At 43.9% G+C, this 19,941-nt stretch overlaps 1 protein-coding gene across 2 annotated transcripts in view; it reads right to left on the minus strand.

Annotated features, from left to right (window-relative positions):
- The window catches only part of btbd11b (BTB (POZ) domain containing 11b), a 77,702-nt gene that overhangs the window by 23,274 nt on the left and 34,487 nt on the right, over positions 1-19,941 (minus strand). For both annotated transcript variants that reach the window (XM_023956122.2, XM_023956121.2), the window contains exon 2: positions 391-540. In XM_023956122.2, the coding sequence (XP_023811890.1) occupies positions 391-540 (150 nt within the window). The remainder of the gene's footprint in view (positions 1-390; positions 541-19,941) is intronic.

Genomic DNA, 19,941 nt, shown 5'->3' on the forward strand with positions numbered 1-19,941 from the left:
CCGGGATCTTCTACTGAATTCTACTGGATCTTTACACAAACGGATCGTGTTTAACGTTGAAGTTGTTGTTCCTAAACCTGCAGGAACATTAGTGGATCCTCGATTCTGAACACCAGCAGGGAAAAGAGAACACTCTTCACTTTTGTGACAACACAAACGCACACTGACACAAACTCACAGGCAAACTTACATAAAACACACACAATCTGACTAAAAATTAACAGCACATAAAAACTCACACCATTGGATGCAAAATCACAAAAACTCACACAAAACACAGAAACTCACATAAAAAAATATACAAAAACTCGCACAAATGCCCCCCCACACACACCAGCTCACGTACACAAACACCCAACAACTCAGCCCCACACCCAGCATCCCACTTACTGAGTTCGGAGACTCCGCCCACCCTGGTGGCCAGCAGGCACTGCTCCACGGAGCGGAGCTCGGACTGACTGAAGGCCGGCCCCTCCCCGCCCTTCGCCGCTCGCTGCTGCTCTCTGTGCAGAGTCAGGCCCTCCGGCAGGCTGAGCACACCTGAGGGAGACGACAGACCGGCGTTACACCTGAGCCCCGCTGCAGCAAGCAGCCAATGGCCAACAGGAGGGTGTCATCAGCGAACATTCAAACAGAAGATACATTTTATTCCATTCTGGGTAAAAATAAAGCATGCAGGCTGCATGACACCACAGGAAGCTGGAACAAAGCAGTAATTATTCCACTTTGTTGCATCGGCCACAGACTGTTTGAAGGGTAATAATGTTTAACAGCTCAGATGCAGTTTTATTACTCGGGGCTCCTTCTTCTCACTCTGGAAAAGCACTCTCTCATCCGGCGCTGCCAAGATTTTTTTTTTTACAGCTTTGCAGCTTATGACTTCACCCTCCTTAGTGTGTACAGAGTATTAATTTATGAAACGGCTAAAAGCATCGACTGTTCAGCTTCATAATCACCTAGAGAGAACAGCTTTGCTTTTAATGCCTTCAGTTTAATATTCTACTGTAAAACTAACAATTCTTTATTATTACCCTGTAGAGATGCTCATTAAAGTCCATTTTCAGAAAAGTTAGGACTAAAAAACAAAACAATCATTTAAAAAAACCCTGCAGGAATGAAGATTTTAGAACTCAATGATGTGCAGATCCTTTCATGTTTTACAAATGTAGAGCAAGAATCCAAAGCACATCAGCATTGAAAGAACAGAGTTTTTATTCTAACAACTGATGGTTGTAGTCGACAAAAGAATTAACTAAAGGCTCCACAGATTGGAGGAAGAAGTTTTATAGAAAACATGCAGAGAATCGAACAGAAAGAGGAGGAAAGCGATGATGAGCAGCTGTTGTGTTGGTGTGGCCCAGCATCAGACGGGACCCCCGAGTGGGGCCGCTGCGTGGAGCCAGCTGGGTTTATGGCGGCAGGAAGTTCAATCTCCACCGTGACCAGCAGAAGATCAAAAGACAGAGACCAGGAGGACGCAAATCGCAAAATCCCCAAAGGAAACAGAATTTACGGGTCAAATGTTTGAATTCTCTGCAGATTTCAAACTCAACATTCATGGAAGTTTGATATTTGAGCATTTTGGACTACAAGGTCTGCATTTAGATCCCGAATAACTTTACCTTTAATTTTAATTTTGTTGGGCTGCGGATTCTGTTTTGCATTTGAATTTTTTTTAACTTTGACTTTTTGAAGCCCATGATTTGTAAAAAGTGGTTTCCTCTGCTCTCAGTGTTCAGAGCAGATTGATGTGAATCCTTGTAACAGTTGCAGCGCCACAACTTTTTCAATTCTTGAGACTTTATTACAAAATGACAAAACTCCAGATAGTTTTTGTAAACTGGTAAAAGATTCATTTTGATGCTTGTGTGACACTTTATTCTGAAATTAAGAAGCAATGTCCCTCTTTCCACCTTTATTTCCATCATTACAAACATTTTAAAAAGGATTTGAAATCTCGAATGCTAAAATGTGGTTTCACTCATGAATTTGAATAAAAACTGTGGGACAGAAAGTCTGTCATCCCTTTGTTTTTCTACTCATGAACTTTTAAAAGCAGCTCTTGCCGCATCCATCCCTGCTCTACAGAACATCTGACCTGAGCAGCGGACGCCACGGGGACGCCACGGCCTGCTGCAGCGGACGCCACGGCCTGCTGCAGAGGTGTCAGGTGACCTGAACTACTGCAGTGTTTAGAAAAACACACGCGAGACAGAGGAACTCATTAACAGAGAAATCCCTCTGTTCCTGCTGAGATTCCTCGGAATGTCTTCCTCTTCATGGAATGATAGATCAGAAACAACGGCAGCATCTCGTTTTCTACCTATGACTTTCAGAAAACGCAGAGTCCGGTTCCAAACAGCTGGAGCCAGCCGGTTCCGTGCAGACGGCCATCATTCTTAAAGAGGATCAAACAGCAGATCAGAGTTCTTCTTCCGTTCAACGTCATGACTGCTGCTCCAATAATTACATTTTCTTTGTGCCTTTTTGAGTCAGATGAGGAAATAGAAACGTCTATGAAGACTCATTCATCCAGGTTGATCCCATCATAGCAGTAGGTTTAGGGGATGTCATCTGGACTTAGTTTTTAGAGTTAGAAGATGTTTCACCTCTTATCCAAGAGGCTTTGTCATTTCTGGATTAGCTGGTAAAAGAGCTACATAGCTACATGGCTACAACGACCCGAAACCATGTAGGCTAAGTTGACAAAACCATCCAGTTTCAGGTCTGACTCCTCCCCCATGAGCGCATATCTACCAGCTCTGCAACCAGCTAATTCAAAATCGGATAAGAGGAGAAACGTCTTCTGACTTCAAAAACTGAGTCCAGATGTCATCCCCTAAACCTACTACTATGATGAGGAAAGAGAGAAAAACTAAACTCAAACTCAACAAATTCAAGTTTTTCTACTTTTTTAATTTTACAGTTTTTTAAGTAATGTTACCATTTCAAAGACAAGAATAAGAATATTTATTATTTTATATTTAACACTAATAAAACGCACCAACAAATATATTTACCAAGATAAAAAAAAACAGTTTTTTTTTATTAATTCATGTATTAATTTTACTCTCACAAAACAGTTACAAAAAAACAAACACAAACTTTTTTTGGGACAATGAAAGGGCAAAAGATACAAAAACCCCATTTCTCCCCCTAAACTACTGAAAATACAACAGATAATGAAGAATTATACACATAATATGACTATAAAATAGACACATAATAATAATCAACATTATTGTTCATATTTTGGGACTTTTACAGTTTTAATGTTTTAAATGTGATTATTGATTTCTTAAGTGAACATCATTCCAAAACCCAATTCTCAATTTTTAAAAATTGTGCAGTAATTTCTATGTTGTATCTTATATAATGCATTTATTTTTACAACACTATATTTGACTAAATCTCTGAATTTTAACATATTTGATTCAACTTTTAGTGCTTTTTTAATGTTGACCATGTAAAACCGCCACCAGAAGGATACGGACTGCAGACCGGATCCACCGGAACCGCTCGTTGAAATAATCGAGCATTTTGTTGCACAAACACCAAAAGTCTCCTGGTTGTGGTGGATGACAAAAGCAAATCAAGACATTTATGTTGGCTCTATGTCATCATTTCTCTGAATTAATAACATCATTAACCCATTTAACATCAATATAAAAAGATTAATATAAATGTGTGCAAAGAAGAGACATTTCTGTCAGAGGCACATCAATATTATTTTTCTCTTTTTAACAGTGGATTGATTATTAGGTCTAATTATCCTAAGTTTGATACGTCTTTGTATGAATGCTGATTGGATTGTTTTGTGCATCATTCTTGCTTTGATTGCTTGAAATAAACCATTTCAGATCAAAATCAAATCAATTAGACTCTGAAATGTGAGAGTCTGGGTGTTTTTGTGTGACGTCGTTCTTTACAGATCCCCACATTCTTCATGAATAACATCCTTTTACCATTTTTTAGAGCAAAGTATCAAAGAGGAAAAATCAAGCCGTGTGTTTTCATCTGCATTTAAACATCAGCATCACTTTGTCTGAGTGGAATGAGCAGTCAGCTCAGACGGCAGCCTCGCTCTGCAGAACATCTGCAGTAATCCACAGCGTGTGCAACATCAAGACACTCTGGTCGCACTTGAGCTCTCATGTGTGGCGCTCCTCGACCTCGGTTCCAGCAGAAACTGGTCCAACTGGCGCCGAGTTTGTGACGGCTCTCAGGATTGATCGTATGGAGCTGACTCACTGAACTCCTCCTGATGTAAGGCGCAGTCTCCCCTCAGGGTGGAGCTGATGGAGCTCTCTCACACGCCAGCGGCGCCGTTCAGCACGAGGCAGCTGTTCAGAGCCGACTCCAACGTCCTGCAGGCGAGGCGACACGCCGCCACCGGAGCAGAAGTAACGAACACAGGAGTTTCCACGAACATGTCACCGCCTTCGTCATCTTCCTCACAGCAGCACAGAGCTCTTCCAGAGCGCCGTCACACGCCCAAGTCCTCACATCCAGCCAAACATCCCTTGGGACCAAATGTCAAAGATGCAGGGCTGGAAAGTCCTCCAGCAAATGTTTCATCATCACTAGTTTCCATCTAGTCAGATTTGACATCACATTTGGATTTTGAAAGAACAAAGAATTGGTTTGTAGTAGAATTAGGTTCTTCTGTTATTGTTGAAGACATTTAACTTTGATGGAATCAGGCTTTTTGGAGTTCAAAATTCTGTATATTGGCTTGAAATCTACACTATGAATAAAAAATTTGTATTGGATGTGAAATCCTAAAGAAAACACGTATTTTGGACCTCTATCACTCTAGAAAGATACTTTTAACCTTTTGACGCCGTTTGTTGCTAATGTCTACTATTAAATCCTAGTCCTCAAGTCATTTATTCAAATGAAAAAACACTGAAAATAATTTCAGGCACCAAGGGGTCCCGCTCATTTGCAGTTTGTTTGAACCATTTTATCACTAAATAGTCCGTTATGTGGAGACTTTTAACGTCTTCTAAGCGCTGAGGTCTGAGGGAAGAAATGGGAACCTCCATTTCTGGAAGAGTTTTGAGATTTCAAAGTACAAGCTTGAGATTTGGTCTCCAGTGTGGCAGAAAGACAGCTTTTTGGACAAACTGGGATTTGCTGAGGTTATTTGTGTGTTAAGACACGATGATGTGTCAATGCCATCATTTCTGACGAGCTCAGTTTCACCAAACAAGCAAAGAAGGACTTTGAGCAGATTTTTAGAAGAGTGTTGATGAACTGCGGTTATAGTGGAATTTAATGAAACAGTTTGAGCATCTCATCTTTATCCATCATTACCGCTTTAATCGTCTCAAACGTTTCTGTTCTTCACAGAATAAAACAAGTCATCCAGTAAGAATGTTTAATGTTTTAGGGGGGCAGTTTAGCTCAGGCGGGTCGTCCAACAAATGAAGGGTCAGCGTATCGATCCCCGCGCCCCCCAGCCAGCTGACGCCCCCCGAGCGCGGCTAGTCTGCAGCTCACCGCTCCCCCCGGGGACGGGCCAAAATGCGGAGAAGAATTCCCCCATAGTGGGATAAATAAAGTATAATTTATTATTATTATTAAAAGAAGCTACAGCAACATTTTATTTTGATTTATTCCTCATTTTATGACAGAAAACCAACAAACTACAGACATGGAAACATCAACTGTTTGTTGCTGGAAGCTTCTCGGTGAATCGTTGAGAGAAAACGCAGGAGCTTCCATGTTTGACTGATGGATGACAAAGACATTACAAAGGCTCACTGTAAAAAGGTCTGTGTGGGACTCATGATGATGGGATGGAAAAAGCTCTCAGATCTGCACCGACTCCCATTAGACTCTAGTTTTCCTCACTCTGTTTACGAAACAAACAGAGATACTGTCACCGCAAAACATTAATTTACAAAGACATAAAGGCTAGAAAATGTCGAAAAACTACCTTTTACCTACAGGTGAGCTTTACGTAGATAGTTGGTGATACGGCTGTGAGTTTCCAGAGGCCTCCTATAGAAATGATCATTTTCTTAATTGAACTTTCTTCAGTTTGTTAAAGTGCCGCCTGCTGCAGCGCTGACTACAGCATGGGGGCAGAAACGCTGACATCCATGCGACTCCTACCCTGTGTTTAAATCTATTTTAGTTGGACACGGAGAAACGCGCTTCGCAAACATACTTCAGCTCCTCAGGGATTCTGGCTTCGGGTTTCACACAGAGATTAGAAGCAGAGACGACAGACCGGAGCTTTGACGACAGTCACGGGCAAACAGGTGCAGCAAAGTGGGACTTGGAAGCGTCTGAGATCTAAGTTAAACTGTTTGTTTGTCTAAAAGCAAAAGTAAGGGAACAAAACGAAACAGAGCAAAGAGTCAGTAAAGAGTTATTAATGTAAAAGCACATGGATCACAGTGGCGCTGCCCGCTCTGCTCCACCACACGTGTGCCAAAGACCAGATGGTCACCATATGTAGGCGAAGCAGTGGTCATGGAGGGAAACGCAGCAGAGTGGAAAACAGGAAACGGAGCAGTGACGTGTGTGAACATGTGTTAGAAGGCCTTCGTCCACATTCCTTCATTCACACGAATCCGAACCGAAGAGCCGTGAACGTGGAGCCAGGATCCTCCAGGACCCTCCAGGATCCTCCAGGACCCTCCAGGATCCTCCAGGACCCTCCAGGATCCTCCAGGATTCTCCAGCCTCTGCCCTGCGGCGTTCCTCAGAGATAGCCTCGGGGTTCTCAGGTGACCGCAGTACCGTCTGGGGGAACCGCAGCCTCTAATGGTGGAGTCCTGCGCCAGCCACAAGGGAATAAAGGAGGACTGTGCAAACACGGGCGGGTCCCGTGAGAAAGAATGCCTCCACACGTCAGATTAAATGAGTGAACTGGCAGGAGCTTTTACCCCAGAGTAGACTAATCACTGCATAGTGGTGACTTCCTGCAGGAAATGAACGTCCACCTGAAGTCTGGAGCTTCGGTCACAGAACCCTCTGTAGAACACGGATTGTTCAGGAAGCTGAAACATCCAACAGCATCCAATTGTGTCATTCTTTCTGCCAAAACAGCCCCCCACTCTGTTAGCATACCAAACTACTAAACTAGGTTCACGCCATCATCTGCAGCGTGCGTTCAGTGAAAAGTCTACGTAAACGTGCGTTTCAAACTTCACCCCAATTGTTCTTGGGCTCTATGTAGAAAAAGGAGTGTCAATAAAACATGCATTACAGGAAAAGATGAAGAAGCCCCTCCCTGCTCGTCCAGAGTGAACACCATCTGCTAAACGTGTGTTGAACTACAGTATGCGCTGTTAAGGCAAGCGAAAGAGGTCACAAATCGGCAGGAAAAGCGGCATAAAAAACGGTGCACTGGCCATCAAAAACACAGCTTTCTACGCACATTTGAACAGTAGTAGGTAATTTACGCCATCTTGTGTTGTCCCAAGATGGGCGTAACAGGCGGCGTCCTGCAAACCGCGCATGTTGGTCTGGCGATTTGATGGCTACAAAAAGAGATTTCTTTTCTTGTCTGCGACAAAGAAAGGCTTTAATATTCTGATATATTCTTATTGATGTAATACAAATTTGCAAAAACATTTATTAAGAAGAAAGAAGAGTAACAAAAAACACTAACTTCAATCAAAATAATAGTGTTGCTAAAAGTCAGCAAAAGAAAAAATTATCAACACGAAGAAATCGTTCTGTATGTTGTGGAGTCCAACTCACAATTCCAGCTAAACAAAAGAAAAACAAAGAGCGGCTTTCTTATCCTATAGGCCGTACTGATACTCAGGTGTCTGCCAATTTGTTCAAATGTTACGGCGTTTTCAACAAAGTAAAACCGTCATTAGACGTCCGTTTTTTAACACACTAGAATGGCGTTTTAGACACAGGATAAGATGCTGCTTTTTACGCCCATCTTGGGACAACCATAGACAGCGTAAATTATGTGCTACTTTTTAAACGCGTGAAAAAAACTATGTTTTTAATGGCCAAAACGGCGATCATTACATTTCCTGGCGATATTTTATCCCTCTTGCTTGCTATACACTCTCACCACATGCCTGCTATGAAGGTAGGATTAGGATCCCCATGACCTGTTAAGGCATAGCCGACCTCTGAAAAAGTTCAACTCCTGCTCTGAATGCATCAAACGTGTCCTTGAGCAAACACTGAACCCCAGACTAACTTCCTGGATGTGATTATTGATTATCCATAACAGCATTTGCTAAAAACCCCATTTTAACCCATCTTTGTTACTGGAGCTTTCATGACGACAGCAAAGTCACTTCATGAATGACTATAGAAACACAAACCAAACCACGGTTCATCCGCCAATCAGGAGACTTCAGAAAGTTACGTTATACAATCTACAGATTATTATTTATCCTAGATTTTTACCAGTATGTGTGCATCTTAACATTGTTCAGTTTGTGCATGAAAAAGTCAACCAAATACAGACGTGAAAGTGACCACTACATGAGTCCAAAATGCAAAAGTGTGGATCTGTCCATCTGTAGAAATATTCATGTCTATAACTGAAAATTAATATTGCATAATAATTGCATAGACCGCTGTAACTTTGCTTTCTTCTTTCCAGGAAACAGAAGTTTCACTTTTAAAGTTTCATTTTTTTTTATATAAACAGTTTGAAAAACGATATTCAATCCAATCAAAGCCCCCAAGAATAAACAACAACAACAAAAGACCAATAATGTGATGTAAACATTCTTTCTCTTTCCCATTTACTTTTATTCTTGTTTTTATTCAAATACTTGAAAGGTGATTATAAAAGCGAGAAAGGGCAAAGGTGGCAGAGTTTCTCCACAGGAGGCTTTTAAACATCATCAAGGACAGTTCACCCCCCCCTGGCTCAGACCTGTTTGACCTGCTGCCCTCTGGGAGGCGCTACAGAGGCACAGAAGCAAAACGATCAGACTCAAAAACAGCTTCTGTCCAAAGGCAATAACCATCCTCAATTACAAAATGCACAGATAAAATCCATACTTCTGTCCACTTACTCACTCCACAGTGTCAACTCTCTACCTCATTGCTACCTCTTGCACTTCTTACATGTTCACACACAATTTTCGTACGCAGTTTTGCACATTAATTTCGGCACTCTTCCTTACAGTTTATATTTGCGCACTTGTACATACTGTTTGTTTGTGTGATATTTTATGACGATGTTCCTTCCTTGCTATTCTTGCACTGATGGCGATGCTTCAATCTAATTGTACAATGGACAACGACAATAAAGCAAATCTAATCTAATCCAAAGCAAAAGGTTTCCTTTACCTGAACAGGTTCAAGGTTATGGAAACTGGGGGGGGGGGGGGGTGGGGGGGGGGGGGGGGGCAGAGCACATGGGGCGAGGTCAGGCAAGTTCACAGGAAGGCGGGAAAAAGACAAACATTTCCCAGAAAACCGAATAAAGACAAAAAGTTTCAGAGATAAGTGGTTTAAGAGAAGTTCTGGGAGGGGCTTTGGGGTGCCTCAGTAACTCAGTTTTTTAGATTGTTCTATTTTCTACTCTCCATTTCGCTCCATTTAAGAGAAAATGTCAGAGCATACTGACCCCCAGCTGAGGACGAAGGACTTTTAACGACCCGAAACCCTGGAGTCGACAATACCATCCAGTTTCAGGTCGAACTCCTCCCCCATGAGCGCACATATATACCAGATCTTTTACCAGCTATTCTAGAATTGACAAAGCCTTTTGGATAAGAGGTGAAACGTCTTCAACTTTAAAAAACAAAGTCCGGAAATATGATTAACATGAATAAAGTTTGGCCTTGATTACAAAAGGGGTTTATTTAGACATACCTCCTGTTTGTCTGAAGATTCATAACCCCTGTTGTTAAAGTAAAATATGTCCAACACAAGAGGCCCTCAGCTCTCATCTGTCTGCCCAGCTGTTGGACAGGACAAGTTAAAAATGATAATATTAATAATAAATAAAAAAATAAAAAACAAAGTCCAAATGACAACCCAGGAAACTTACTACTATGTCAGAGCCAACTGTTACACAATTAGTCACCTATAATGGTAACAAAGTAACAAGGGTTTCTATAGTCTAGTAACTGTAATCTAAATACCAATATTTGAACAGTAATTCATTACGTTCTTCCATTACTGAGACCGAGAGTGAGACATTAACCCCAGCGCTGACTGAATCACACTTATGTAGGTCACAAAGGCCTGCATGTGCTGCATGTTTTCCACGTGTTGTAATGAGCTGCATGTGTTGCATGTGTTGTATGAGTTGCACGTGTTGCAGGTGTTGCATGTGTTGTATGACCTGCATGTATTGTATGACCTGCATGTATTGTATGACCTGCATGTGTTGCATGAGCTGCATTTGCTGAATGTGCTCCACGTGTTGCATGTGTTGCACGTATTGCATGCGCTGCATGTGTTGTACAGTATAAGCTGCATGTGTTGTATGAGCTGCATGTGTTGTATGAGCTGCATGTGTTGCACATGTTGCTTGTGTCGCATGTGTTGCACGTGCTGCATGTGCTGTACAGTATGAGCTGCATGTGTTGCACGTGCTGCATGTGTTGCATGTGTTGTATGACCTGCATGTGTTGCAAATCTTGCTTGTATCGCATGTGTTGCACGTGCTGCATGTGTTGTACAGTATAAGCTGCATGTGTTGTATGAGCTGCATGTGTTGTATGAGCTGCATGTGTTGCACATGTTGCTTGTGTCGCATGTGTTGCACATGCTGCATGTGCTGTACAGTATGAGCTGCATGTGTTGCATGTGTTGCACGTGCTGCATGTGTTGCATGTGCTGCATGTGCTGCATGTGTTGTATGTGCTGCATGTGCTGCACGTGTTGCATGAGCTCTAGGTGTTGCACGTGTTGCATGTGCTGCATGTGTTGCACGTGTTGCATGTGTTGTATGTGCTGCATGTGTTGCACGTGTTGGATGAGCTCTAGGTGTTGCATGTGTTGCACGTGTTGCATGTGCTGCATGTGTTGTATGTGCTGCATGTGTTGCACGTGTTGGATGAGCTCTAGGTGTTGCATGTGTTGCACGTGTTGCATGTGCTGCATGTGTTGTATGTGCTGCATGTGCTGCACGTGTTGCATGAGCTCTAGGTGTTGCACGTGTTGCATGTGCTGCATGTGTTGCACGTGTTGCATGTGCTGCATGAGTTGCATGTGTTGCATGTGTTGCACGTGTTGCATGTGCTGCATGTGCTGCATGTGTTGCACATGTTGCATGTGCTGCATGTGTTGCACGTGTTGCATGTGCTGCATGAGTTGCATGTGTTGCATGTGTTGCACGTGTTGCACGTGCTGCATGTGTTGCATGTGCTGCATGTGTTGCACGTGTTGCATGTGCTGCATGTGTTGCATGAGCTGCTCAGCCTCGTTGGCTGCTTGAACCCCAGATGGGGCATTTCCGGGAGCCGTTTGCGTGCACGCCTGGGTTTTCTCAGGGCCCCTCCCACAGTCTCTACCACTCACTTGAAAGGAGGAGTGAAATTGTTTCTGCCTGTGGCTCTGGGACAGACTGCACCCCCTTCCTTTGCCCTAAAAGCTATGGGATAGGTACCCCCCCATCCACCCGTCCCAACAGGACCAGCAGGAATAGATGATTAATGAATGGATGAAGCCCAGAGAGATTATGAATAGAAGAGCCGAGTGAAAACGATGACCACAGAACCAGGTACTACGACAAACCGAGAAAACCATAAGCAGAAACAGACGTGCAAGTGCACACAGGATGAGTCATACCAAACCAAACTGTGTGCACTACAATTCACACAGAGGGAGGACTTGTGACGGGTGACCGATGAACAACAAGGACACAACTAGAATTATGCAATCCTTTCAAATGAGAGGGAGAGCAGCCTCCCTGCAGGCTCCGTGTTAGCTGGAGGTAGCAGCTCTTTCCATTACTCCTCTCTTTTCATCTCATTTCTTCTGTCAAGGGTAATAAGTCTGTGTGTAATGTCTGTGAGAGTCGCACACTTCCCGCAGGATGCTTTCCAGACAATGCAGGCAATCAGCAGCAGCGACATCTGAAGTCACTGAGCCGTAATCTCTCTGCTCAGCCTGCATTTCTCCTCCATGAGGATCTGCTGTGTTGTTTTCTTTCTTACGCTTACCTCAGAAAATTTGATACGGACGAAAGAGAGAAAAATGTTGGTGGCATGTTGCACAGAAGCAAAATGGAATCTGGACTTTGGCTGGAAAACACAAGCAGCAACAAACCTGCAACAAGAAAAGCTCCTTTAGCATTCTGGAGGGATCAACAGATATGATTGATGTCACGGGCGGACGTTTACGGTGTGGGACGTTTCCCTATAACGTAAACATGATCTTGGGCGTTGCAGTTCATAAAAGCATAGTATAAAACACAAGGCAGCCGCAAAGTTCTGAAGTTAAAGTATGTGGACTGTCGGTGTGTCACACCTGAACATCTGTGAGACTTTCTCTGTAAATGAGGCTGGACGATTATTTGTAGTGAAACATATAGGGTGTATTCAGACTGGACACATTTGGTTCGCTTAAAGTGAATCACAGTTCGTTTCCCCTGATAATCCGGAACAAATTTTCTGTCTGAATACACGTCACTAGCGGTTCCTGGTCGGGGTCCAGGTCCAGGAAACGCTCTCAAGACCATCTTTGGAGGTGGTCTCGGTTTGTTTCCAATCGGACTGAGCTTCGGCTCGTTTGTTTGTTCCGTTCCTGGAGCCGAACAACTGGACCAAACTGCCACCGTAGCCGGTGGTCACGATGTAAACAGAGTAGGAAGAAGCAACAGATGAGCCGCGGACGAATGTAAAGTCAGGAAAAAAGGTTTCAACCTTTTACTTGTTAGAAGGTTTATTTGAACTCAGCTGCTCCTTACGTGCTTTCCTGTGACTCGGTACGCCCAAGTCGCTTATTACCAAACGGCATAATGTATGGAGCAGTGAAATCTTTCCTTCATTCTCCAAATCCTCCCTGCTGAGAGCCTCTTCCAGCTTCTGCCCTGATGCCATTTGTTGTTGTTGCGTGACGTAAGCCAGAGTCTGTTCTCAACCTGCAGATTTTTCAGACTTCTGCAGAAAAGGTTTGAGTTCATTCCTGGCAGGCTTCCAGTCAGCGGGGTCCCCCAACCTCTCCTGGACCTGACGGGGCTGGCTAAGACCCAGGTACACGCCGGCTGTGGATCATCTGACACCCGAGTGACTCATGCGTGAAGCAGCTAACACGCAGTTCAACGTTTTCAACCAAAAAACAGCTTTCATTTGATCAAAGCTCCTGTCAGTAAATGCACATATTTAATCATAATACTAGTTTTTAAATAAAAATATGTTATTTCTACCAAAAAAAAAGAGCTTTGTGGTGTCAATCCTCATTACATTGATGCTGGGGATACAGAAATCTTGGAAATATAGTTTTAATCCTTTTTGATAAATAACTCATTAAAGTAACGCAAAATGATGGAGATTCAATCCAGAAATGTCTTCATTTTTTAAAGACAATAAACCATATTTATTGTCCTTGCGGGATAAAACTGGAATAAAAATGCTTACAGGATGACGTTGGATAAATATTTGTTTTTTTTTTTATTCATCTGTGATGGAAGTGGATGTAAAACACAACTGACCTGCAGATTTCTCACTGTGACATAAAGGTTATAGAGTCCCTGACTGATGCCTTAAAAATATTCCTGTTCATATATGAGTCTTGACGCCCACAGGCGTTCCCACAGGATGTTATCGATGCTCCCCATGACCCGGTTAGGACAAAGCCCTGAGTGTGACTGAAGGACCAGGCTGCAGCTCACTATGCTAACTACCCACCTACGGCGTTTTGAACCAAACGTACTAAATAATACGACAGTAAATCTGCCAGGATGTAGAACTGTTGGTAAATCTGCTTTTTTATTTTATTTCCTCGAGTAGATTTAATCACTGTGTTTATATCAAGTCAAATCAGCTCAGTTGATCTGACATTGTTTGGTAAAATGTAGACCTTTGCTGTGTTTCTACAATAAAAGGTTGGGGAGGCTTCCATTACCTGCAACAAGCCTCGACTGCATAAGAGAACTGGACTGAGTGACTCTGCCCCCTGGCATTCCAAACAGGAAGTGGCTCCAAGCAAAAATCCCATAAACATCTCTAAATAGCTGTCTTTCTATTGGTCAGAAGAACCGTCCTGGCTCCGATACCTTTTTTTTTACATCTTCTTGATTATTCTCTTTTCTGTAGTTATTCAAGTAATAAACTGACCAATCAGATGTCTCAATAAAAGTGGGTGGGGCCTGCCGACCCCATGTCAGATTTCGTGTAACGTGGTTGTTAAGTGTCAGGGGCGGGGCCTTTCAACAAGCTCTCTCCTGATTTCTATGGTTGCCATAGAAACGCTCACTCAGACCGACTCGGATCCTATGCAGAGAATAGTGAAACCCTGAACAGAGCAAAAAACTGTCCTTTTGTTGTTGTTTTCAAACCTTCCAGCAGCAAAAACATAGTCAGTTCCTGAGAGTTGGACGCAAAAGTCGTCATCATCATCATCAAATTTAAGGACTTCTCCGTCCTGATTCGCGGAGCGTCGGCACATTTTTCTTCCTCTTTCACCTAGAGTTGTGGGACTCGGGCAGTTTATGAGGCACGACCCCCCCTGATCGGCCCTAATTGTTTAACATCCTCGGTGTGATCGATCACTCCGACTCTGCCAAGCGGCTGCACGCTGCACACACAGGCTGGAAGTGGGCCAGGCCTGGCGCAGCATGATGGGGCCCGGGGCTCTTCATGCCGCCTCTGCACAACCCCCCACCCTCCTGGGATGACCCCTAATGTTCAGGGCTCCTCCCAACAAATGTCCCTCTGATAATCAGAGAACTCACAGCAGACTAACGGTTTTCAGGGGAACCGCAGAAGAGAAGCGCCGTGACCTCAGCTGAAGTACACACCATCGAAAATGTGGAAAGTCTGACAGGAAAACAATGACCTCTTTGTAAAGCCGCGTTACTCAATGATTGCACTCAAGTGAGGCGGTTACCCAGCCAAGGAGTAATTGGGCAGTTTGCAATATCACTTAATAAATCAGCTCAGTAACCACATCCTTCAGGAAGAGGAAGCAGCTCTCACTCTGAACTTCAACAAATGTGACAAAGACAAACGTTCACACGCAGAAATATTCCAGATTGAAAGCATCACAGCTCATCCTACAGGAAAACCACCAAACCCGGCCAAGGCAAACAGTTTGGCGAGTCTCCTCTTTACCGACTGAGTCCAGTCAGCAACAGGAAGTCCAGTCAGCAGGCTGGCAGTCCCGCCTCCTCCTCCTCCTCTGGGCTGCTTTCCCATCCTGTCCCCAGTCCCAGGTACAGTGCTTCTGATGTGAGGAGCCACCAGGGTGGAGGAGGTTGGCTGCCGGGGAGCAAACACTCCACACCCCAACACACTCGTCCACACATCCCGGCTCCGCAGAGCCGCGCTCGGCTCGTGCCAGGAATGAAAATGCAGACAGGGATTCATTGTTGAAGTGGTAGAGAGCGGCATTCAGTTTGGACGAAGGGATCAGTCTGAAGTGTTTGAGGGGAAAAATGAGAGCACAGCTCACTGCATCCCTCAGTCTGACCTTCCAGGCACTGTTTGCTTTAAAAATATAAACAGCAGCTGGAATCTGCAGACTGGGCTTTTTATGCTCGCATCGCTCTCAAAACTCGTCTTCCCTCACTAATTATTTATACAAATGCGTCGTTTGTGCCCCCCACCCCCCTCTAAACTGGCTTTTCCTGCACGTCCCATGGAAGAGCTGCCCTCCTCTGATGTGAGCAGGAGCACTTCATCATCATTAGGTCACTCATGCTCAACTCATTAGTGGTAATTAATGGTGGTCCCAGGCTGCCCTGGGCCTAATGGAGTCCGACCCAAACCGGTTCCGTCCCGCCTCGCTGGGGCGGCAGTTGTTTGGACGCTGCGACGCGTCACGCGTTTGGCTGCAAAGCCCAAAACAGGCTCCATTTAAGAAAGCCAGCGTTTGAAAAGCCAAAATAAATCTTCTGTCATGAAAAGGAGGGTCTGACTTTGAAGTGGAGCGGCCTTCAGAGGCTTTTCTTTGAAAACTGGGTTCAAATGAGATTGGGCGTGAATAAATGAGCGTTGTGGCGCTCTAGCTAAACTGTTTTTTCTCCTCTCTCCCTGGTCTCTTGGAAACAACCGGACTGAAGGTTTGCAGAGAGTCAAAAGTTTGCTGCTTTTTCCAAAAGTTCCCTCGTTTGCGTCCACTTTGTGTGGTGAGAAAGTCAGTGAGGCATAAACTGAAGTCACACCGAATGTTTCACTAAACATTCGTCCACAGTTCCCAATCAGCAGAATTAGTCATTGCATGACTGGCTGGTCGCTGCTGCACACAAACAAATCTAATCCTTATTAATTGCATGAAGTAGATGAGTGGTAGAAGAATATGTGGATTTGTGAATCATATGCAAAAGCATCTTGCTCAGCAGAACAACGGCAGAAACGCCAGCCGGTCTGCTGATGCTCAGCATCACGCCGTTAACAGGAAGAGCTCCTTATTGTGGGCATTTCAGCTCAAGCAGACCTGGCTTTGTGTTGGTGGTGTTGATGTTTGGTGATTGATTCTCTCTGAGTCGGTCTCCTGAAGTCTCTGAGGTTTTTTATACTCGACACTCATACGCGTTACGTAATGCTGACTCGGCATGCAGCTGTAGAACAGTCAAGGTCTCGATGGCGTGTAAAAAGAAGCCTGATTCCTGACTGCGTCTTTGATCGTTTCTGTGCGTTCGGTCACTGTGAAGCCTGATCCTGTTTTCTGTGGTTCCACTCTTCAGTACGACACACCTGGACAAAGTGCCTCTTCGTGTTGACTTAAATCCCTTCATATTAGTTGTATTCCCGGTCAAATTAGCGACTTTCACCCTAATAAAAGCCTTAGTGACATGACGGTTGACCCATACAGGTTTCTGGGTAGTCTGGTCCGTGGAATTGGAACGTACCATTGTCGTGTGTGTGGTAAGTGTATTGTGAAGTATTCGTAAGGATAGTGGAAGTTATAACGTACAGGGGATGCTGTTGCACGGCGTCCTTACGCCACACTACTCGTTAGTAGGGTGTGAGTTCTGGCTCCTGACTGACCGCACACAAATGCTGGACGCAAGGCGTGTGCACGTGATCAGTGAGTGCCTGCAGGACGTCCACACAAACTATACACTCTGATTGGCTAATGTCCTCATTTCTAACAGTCAGAGGAGAGCGCACGTCTCACGTAGGCCTGGGTAAAAAATCGATTCAAGGAATTCATTCAAATTTTTTGTTACGGGCGATTTAAAAAATAACTAAATCGAGTTTTTGTGTAATGGCGCAATTTTGGCTCCCCAGAGCTTCCGTAGCGCTAGTTTCACACGGCGGTATGGGAAGCGAAAAACAACAACATCATAGCACACATGAAACAGCTGAGCGACAGCCAGCGACAGCATGACTACCGGTGAGAGTGGGAAGTTTGTTCCCCAGAAAGGAATCAAATCATCTGTTGTCTGGAACTGGTCTGGGTTTACTGCCACAAACGTGGAGGAAGAACCCCCCCCCCCCCCCCACGCTGCAGCATTTGCCTAAAGCCCATCGCAGTCAAAGACTCTCACTCGCTCTCGCGTGGCACGCGCTCAGTCCTCTTTACTACACACAGCAGCGCCCCAACACACACACACATACTCATTCTACAACACCTATATAGTTAACTCATTAGTTAGTTGTTACCTGTTAATAAAGAATACTGCGTTGTAATTATTACTTGTACCGGTATTCATTTGGAGAGTGGGGGGGGGGGTGTTGCCCGGACCCCTGCTGCTTCATCTGCGCAGTGATCAAAAATCCCACACCGTCACAGCTGTAAGTTTATATCTTGTGGGACACATTTGCATATAGCCAAAGTCATGGTACCATAGATACGGTGGAGAAGACGGGGTTTCTTAATTGAATTAAAACCTTTGACCCCAGATCTGAGCTGTATTGTTAATCCTTTAGAAAATGGTGCTACTCTCAAGGTGAATGTTTGTCTCCTTTTAGTCTAGACTACAAAGTGTGACTCAAAACACAGCTGGGACTTTGATTCCAAGAGTGAGTTCATTTATTTATTATTTATCCCAGAAATGGGGTCACATTTGTCTTGAGTTTGAATAAAATAAAAGCAAAATTTGCTTTAAGTTGTCTGCCGTTTGTCTGCGCGGAAAAATCGGAAATCGAATTTAAAAAATTAAGTTGGAGAGCACAAACGGGATCCTGGTGGACTTGGGGCAGAAAAAGGAAAAAATCCGTACAACATGCCTGCGTCTCACCTACTTTACCCATACGTGTTGTATAGGTGCTAACCACGACCTGTCGCCCGCAGCATGACTTACAAAACATGAACCTCTTCGCTCTACTTGTTTACTGAGCCGTCTAACGCCTCGCTATTTCCATCTTTTAGCCACAGACAGCCCCTATTCACCCGTAAAAACAGTTGTAGCTGATGCTAAGATTACCTTAATGTTAACCATAAAAAAACACAGTGACATCTAGTGGCTCAGTGGCAGATTGCGTTTCCCATCTGTAAATAATATTTTCCTGTCTCTATATGCCTTTTTTGTTTCACACAGAAAGTTTACTCAGACGGGTTTTCTCCATAAAGTCACGTCTGACACTGTGTGACATGAGCAGAAATAGAAGGTGGATACCATAAATCATTAGAATAAAACTTTAAGGCACTCCAGTTAGACTAATGGAAACAGCCAGACTGTGTTATGAAGTTAATAAGGTTTGATCAGGGAACGACACTTCTAGTCAAAAGTGGGTTTTCTTAAATATTCAGCTTCGTTTGCACTGGGTTTCATTCTGGAAATGCGGATCTGGGTTTAGCATGCCCTGGTGCGGATCGCTGCAGTGGGAAAACAAACGGATTACCAAAAAGGAAGTGAGCAAAAACAGATCATGTGACACAGCGACTGTGTACGGAAAGAAACAATAATGCACAAGAAGTTGGAACAGTTTCTATGTTCATCAAGTAATGGAAGCCGGAAATGTGAAGTGTATTTATAAGTGGTGACTGTAATTGGAGGGCGGGGCTTGTGGACGGCTGGATGAGGCATTTTATGTCACCCTCTCCTTAAAATGATAGGCACATGGAAAAGGCCTCAGTCAAGCTGTTATACAGCTGAAGATTAAGCAACACATTCATTCATTCATTGATCTTTTAATGCATTTTGTCCCCTTCAGGGTCACGGGCTGCTGGAGCCTATCCCGGCCACTCATGGGCGAAGGCAGGGGACACCCTTGACAGGTCGCCGCTCTGTCACAGGGTCACACACCCATGCACGCTCACATTTAGTTTAGTTTAGTTTAGTTTAGTTTAGTTTAGTTTAGTTTTCCAGAATGTGTCACAAATAACAAATCACCACACAATACGTGGAAATAATGGACCCCCCCCCAACCGAAGCGGATGCTTATTAGGGGTCCAACATTTTAGCCAAGCATAAAAGAATGAAAATGAGTGGCGGATTCGAAAAATATAATAAAAATTAAATGAAATAATAATATAAGAAATTTGATGGTAATATTAGTGGAAAGTGTTGGAACATCAGTCAATAAGCTTGAACAAACAGCTACAGATGCGTAGCCACATACCGCCACAAACAGAGAGAAATGGCAAACGCATTACTAAGTGGTTTCGGCCGCAGCAACATTATATACAATATGTTGACACTCACACCTATGGACACTAGAGTGACCAATGGACCCACGAGGCTTGTTTTTGGACGGTGGGAGGAAGCCGGAGGAAACCCACGCAAGCACGGGGAGAACATGCAAACAGAAAGGTCCCCATCGGTGTTCTGGTTCAGGTCCCACAGCCGGGACTTGAACCTTCTTGCTGGGAGGCAAACAACACAATTTGCAATAAATAAAATATTAAAATAAGTGAATTAAGTATATAAAA

Source organism: Oryzias latipes, chromosome 6 (genome assembly GCF_053564925.1).
Source record: "Oryzias latipes strain Hd-rR chromosome 6, Olatipes_Hd-rR_3.1".
NCBI classification, from domain to species: Eukaryota; Metazoa; Chordata; class Actinopteri; order Beloniformes; family Adrianichthyidae; genus Oryzias; species Oryzias latipes.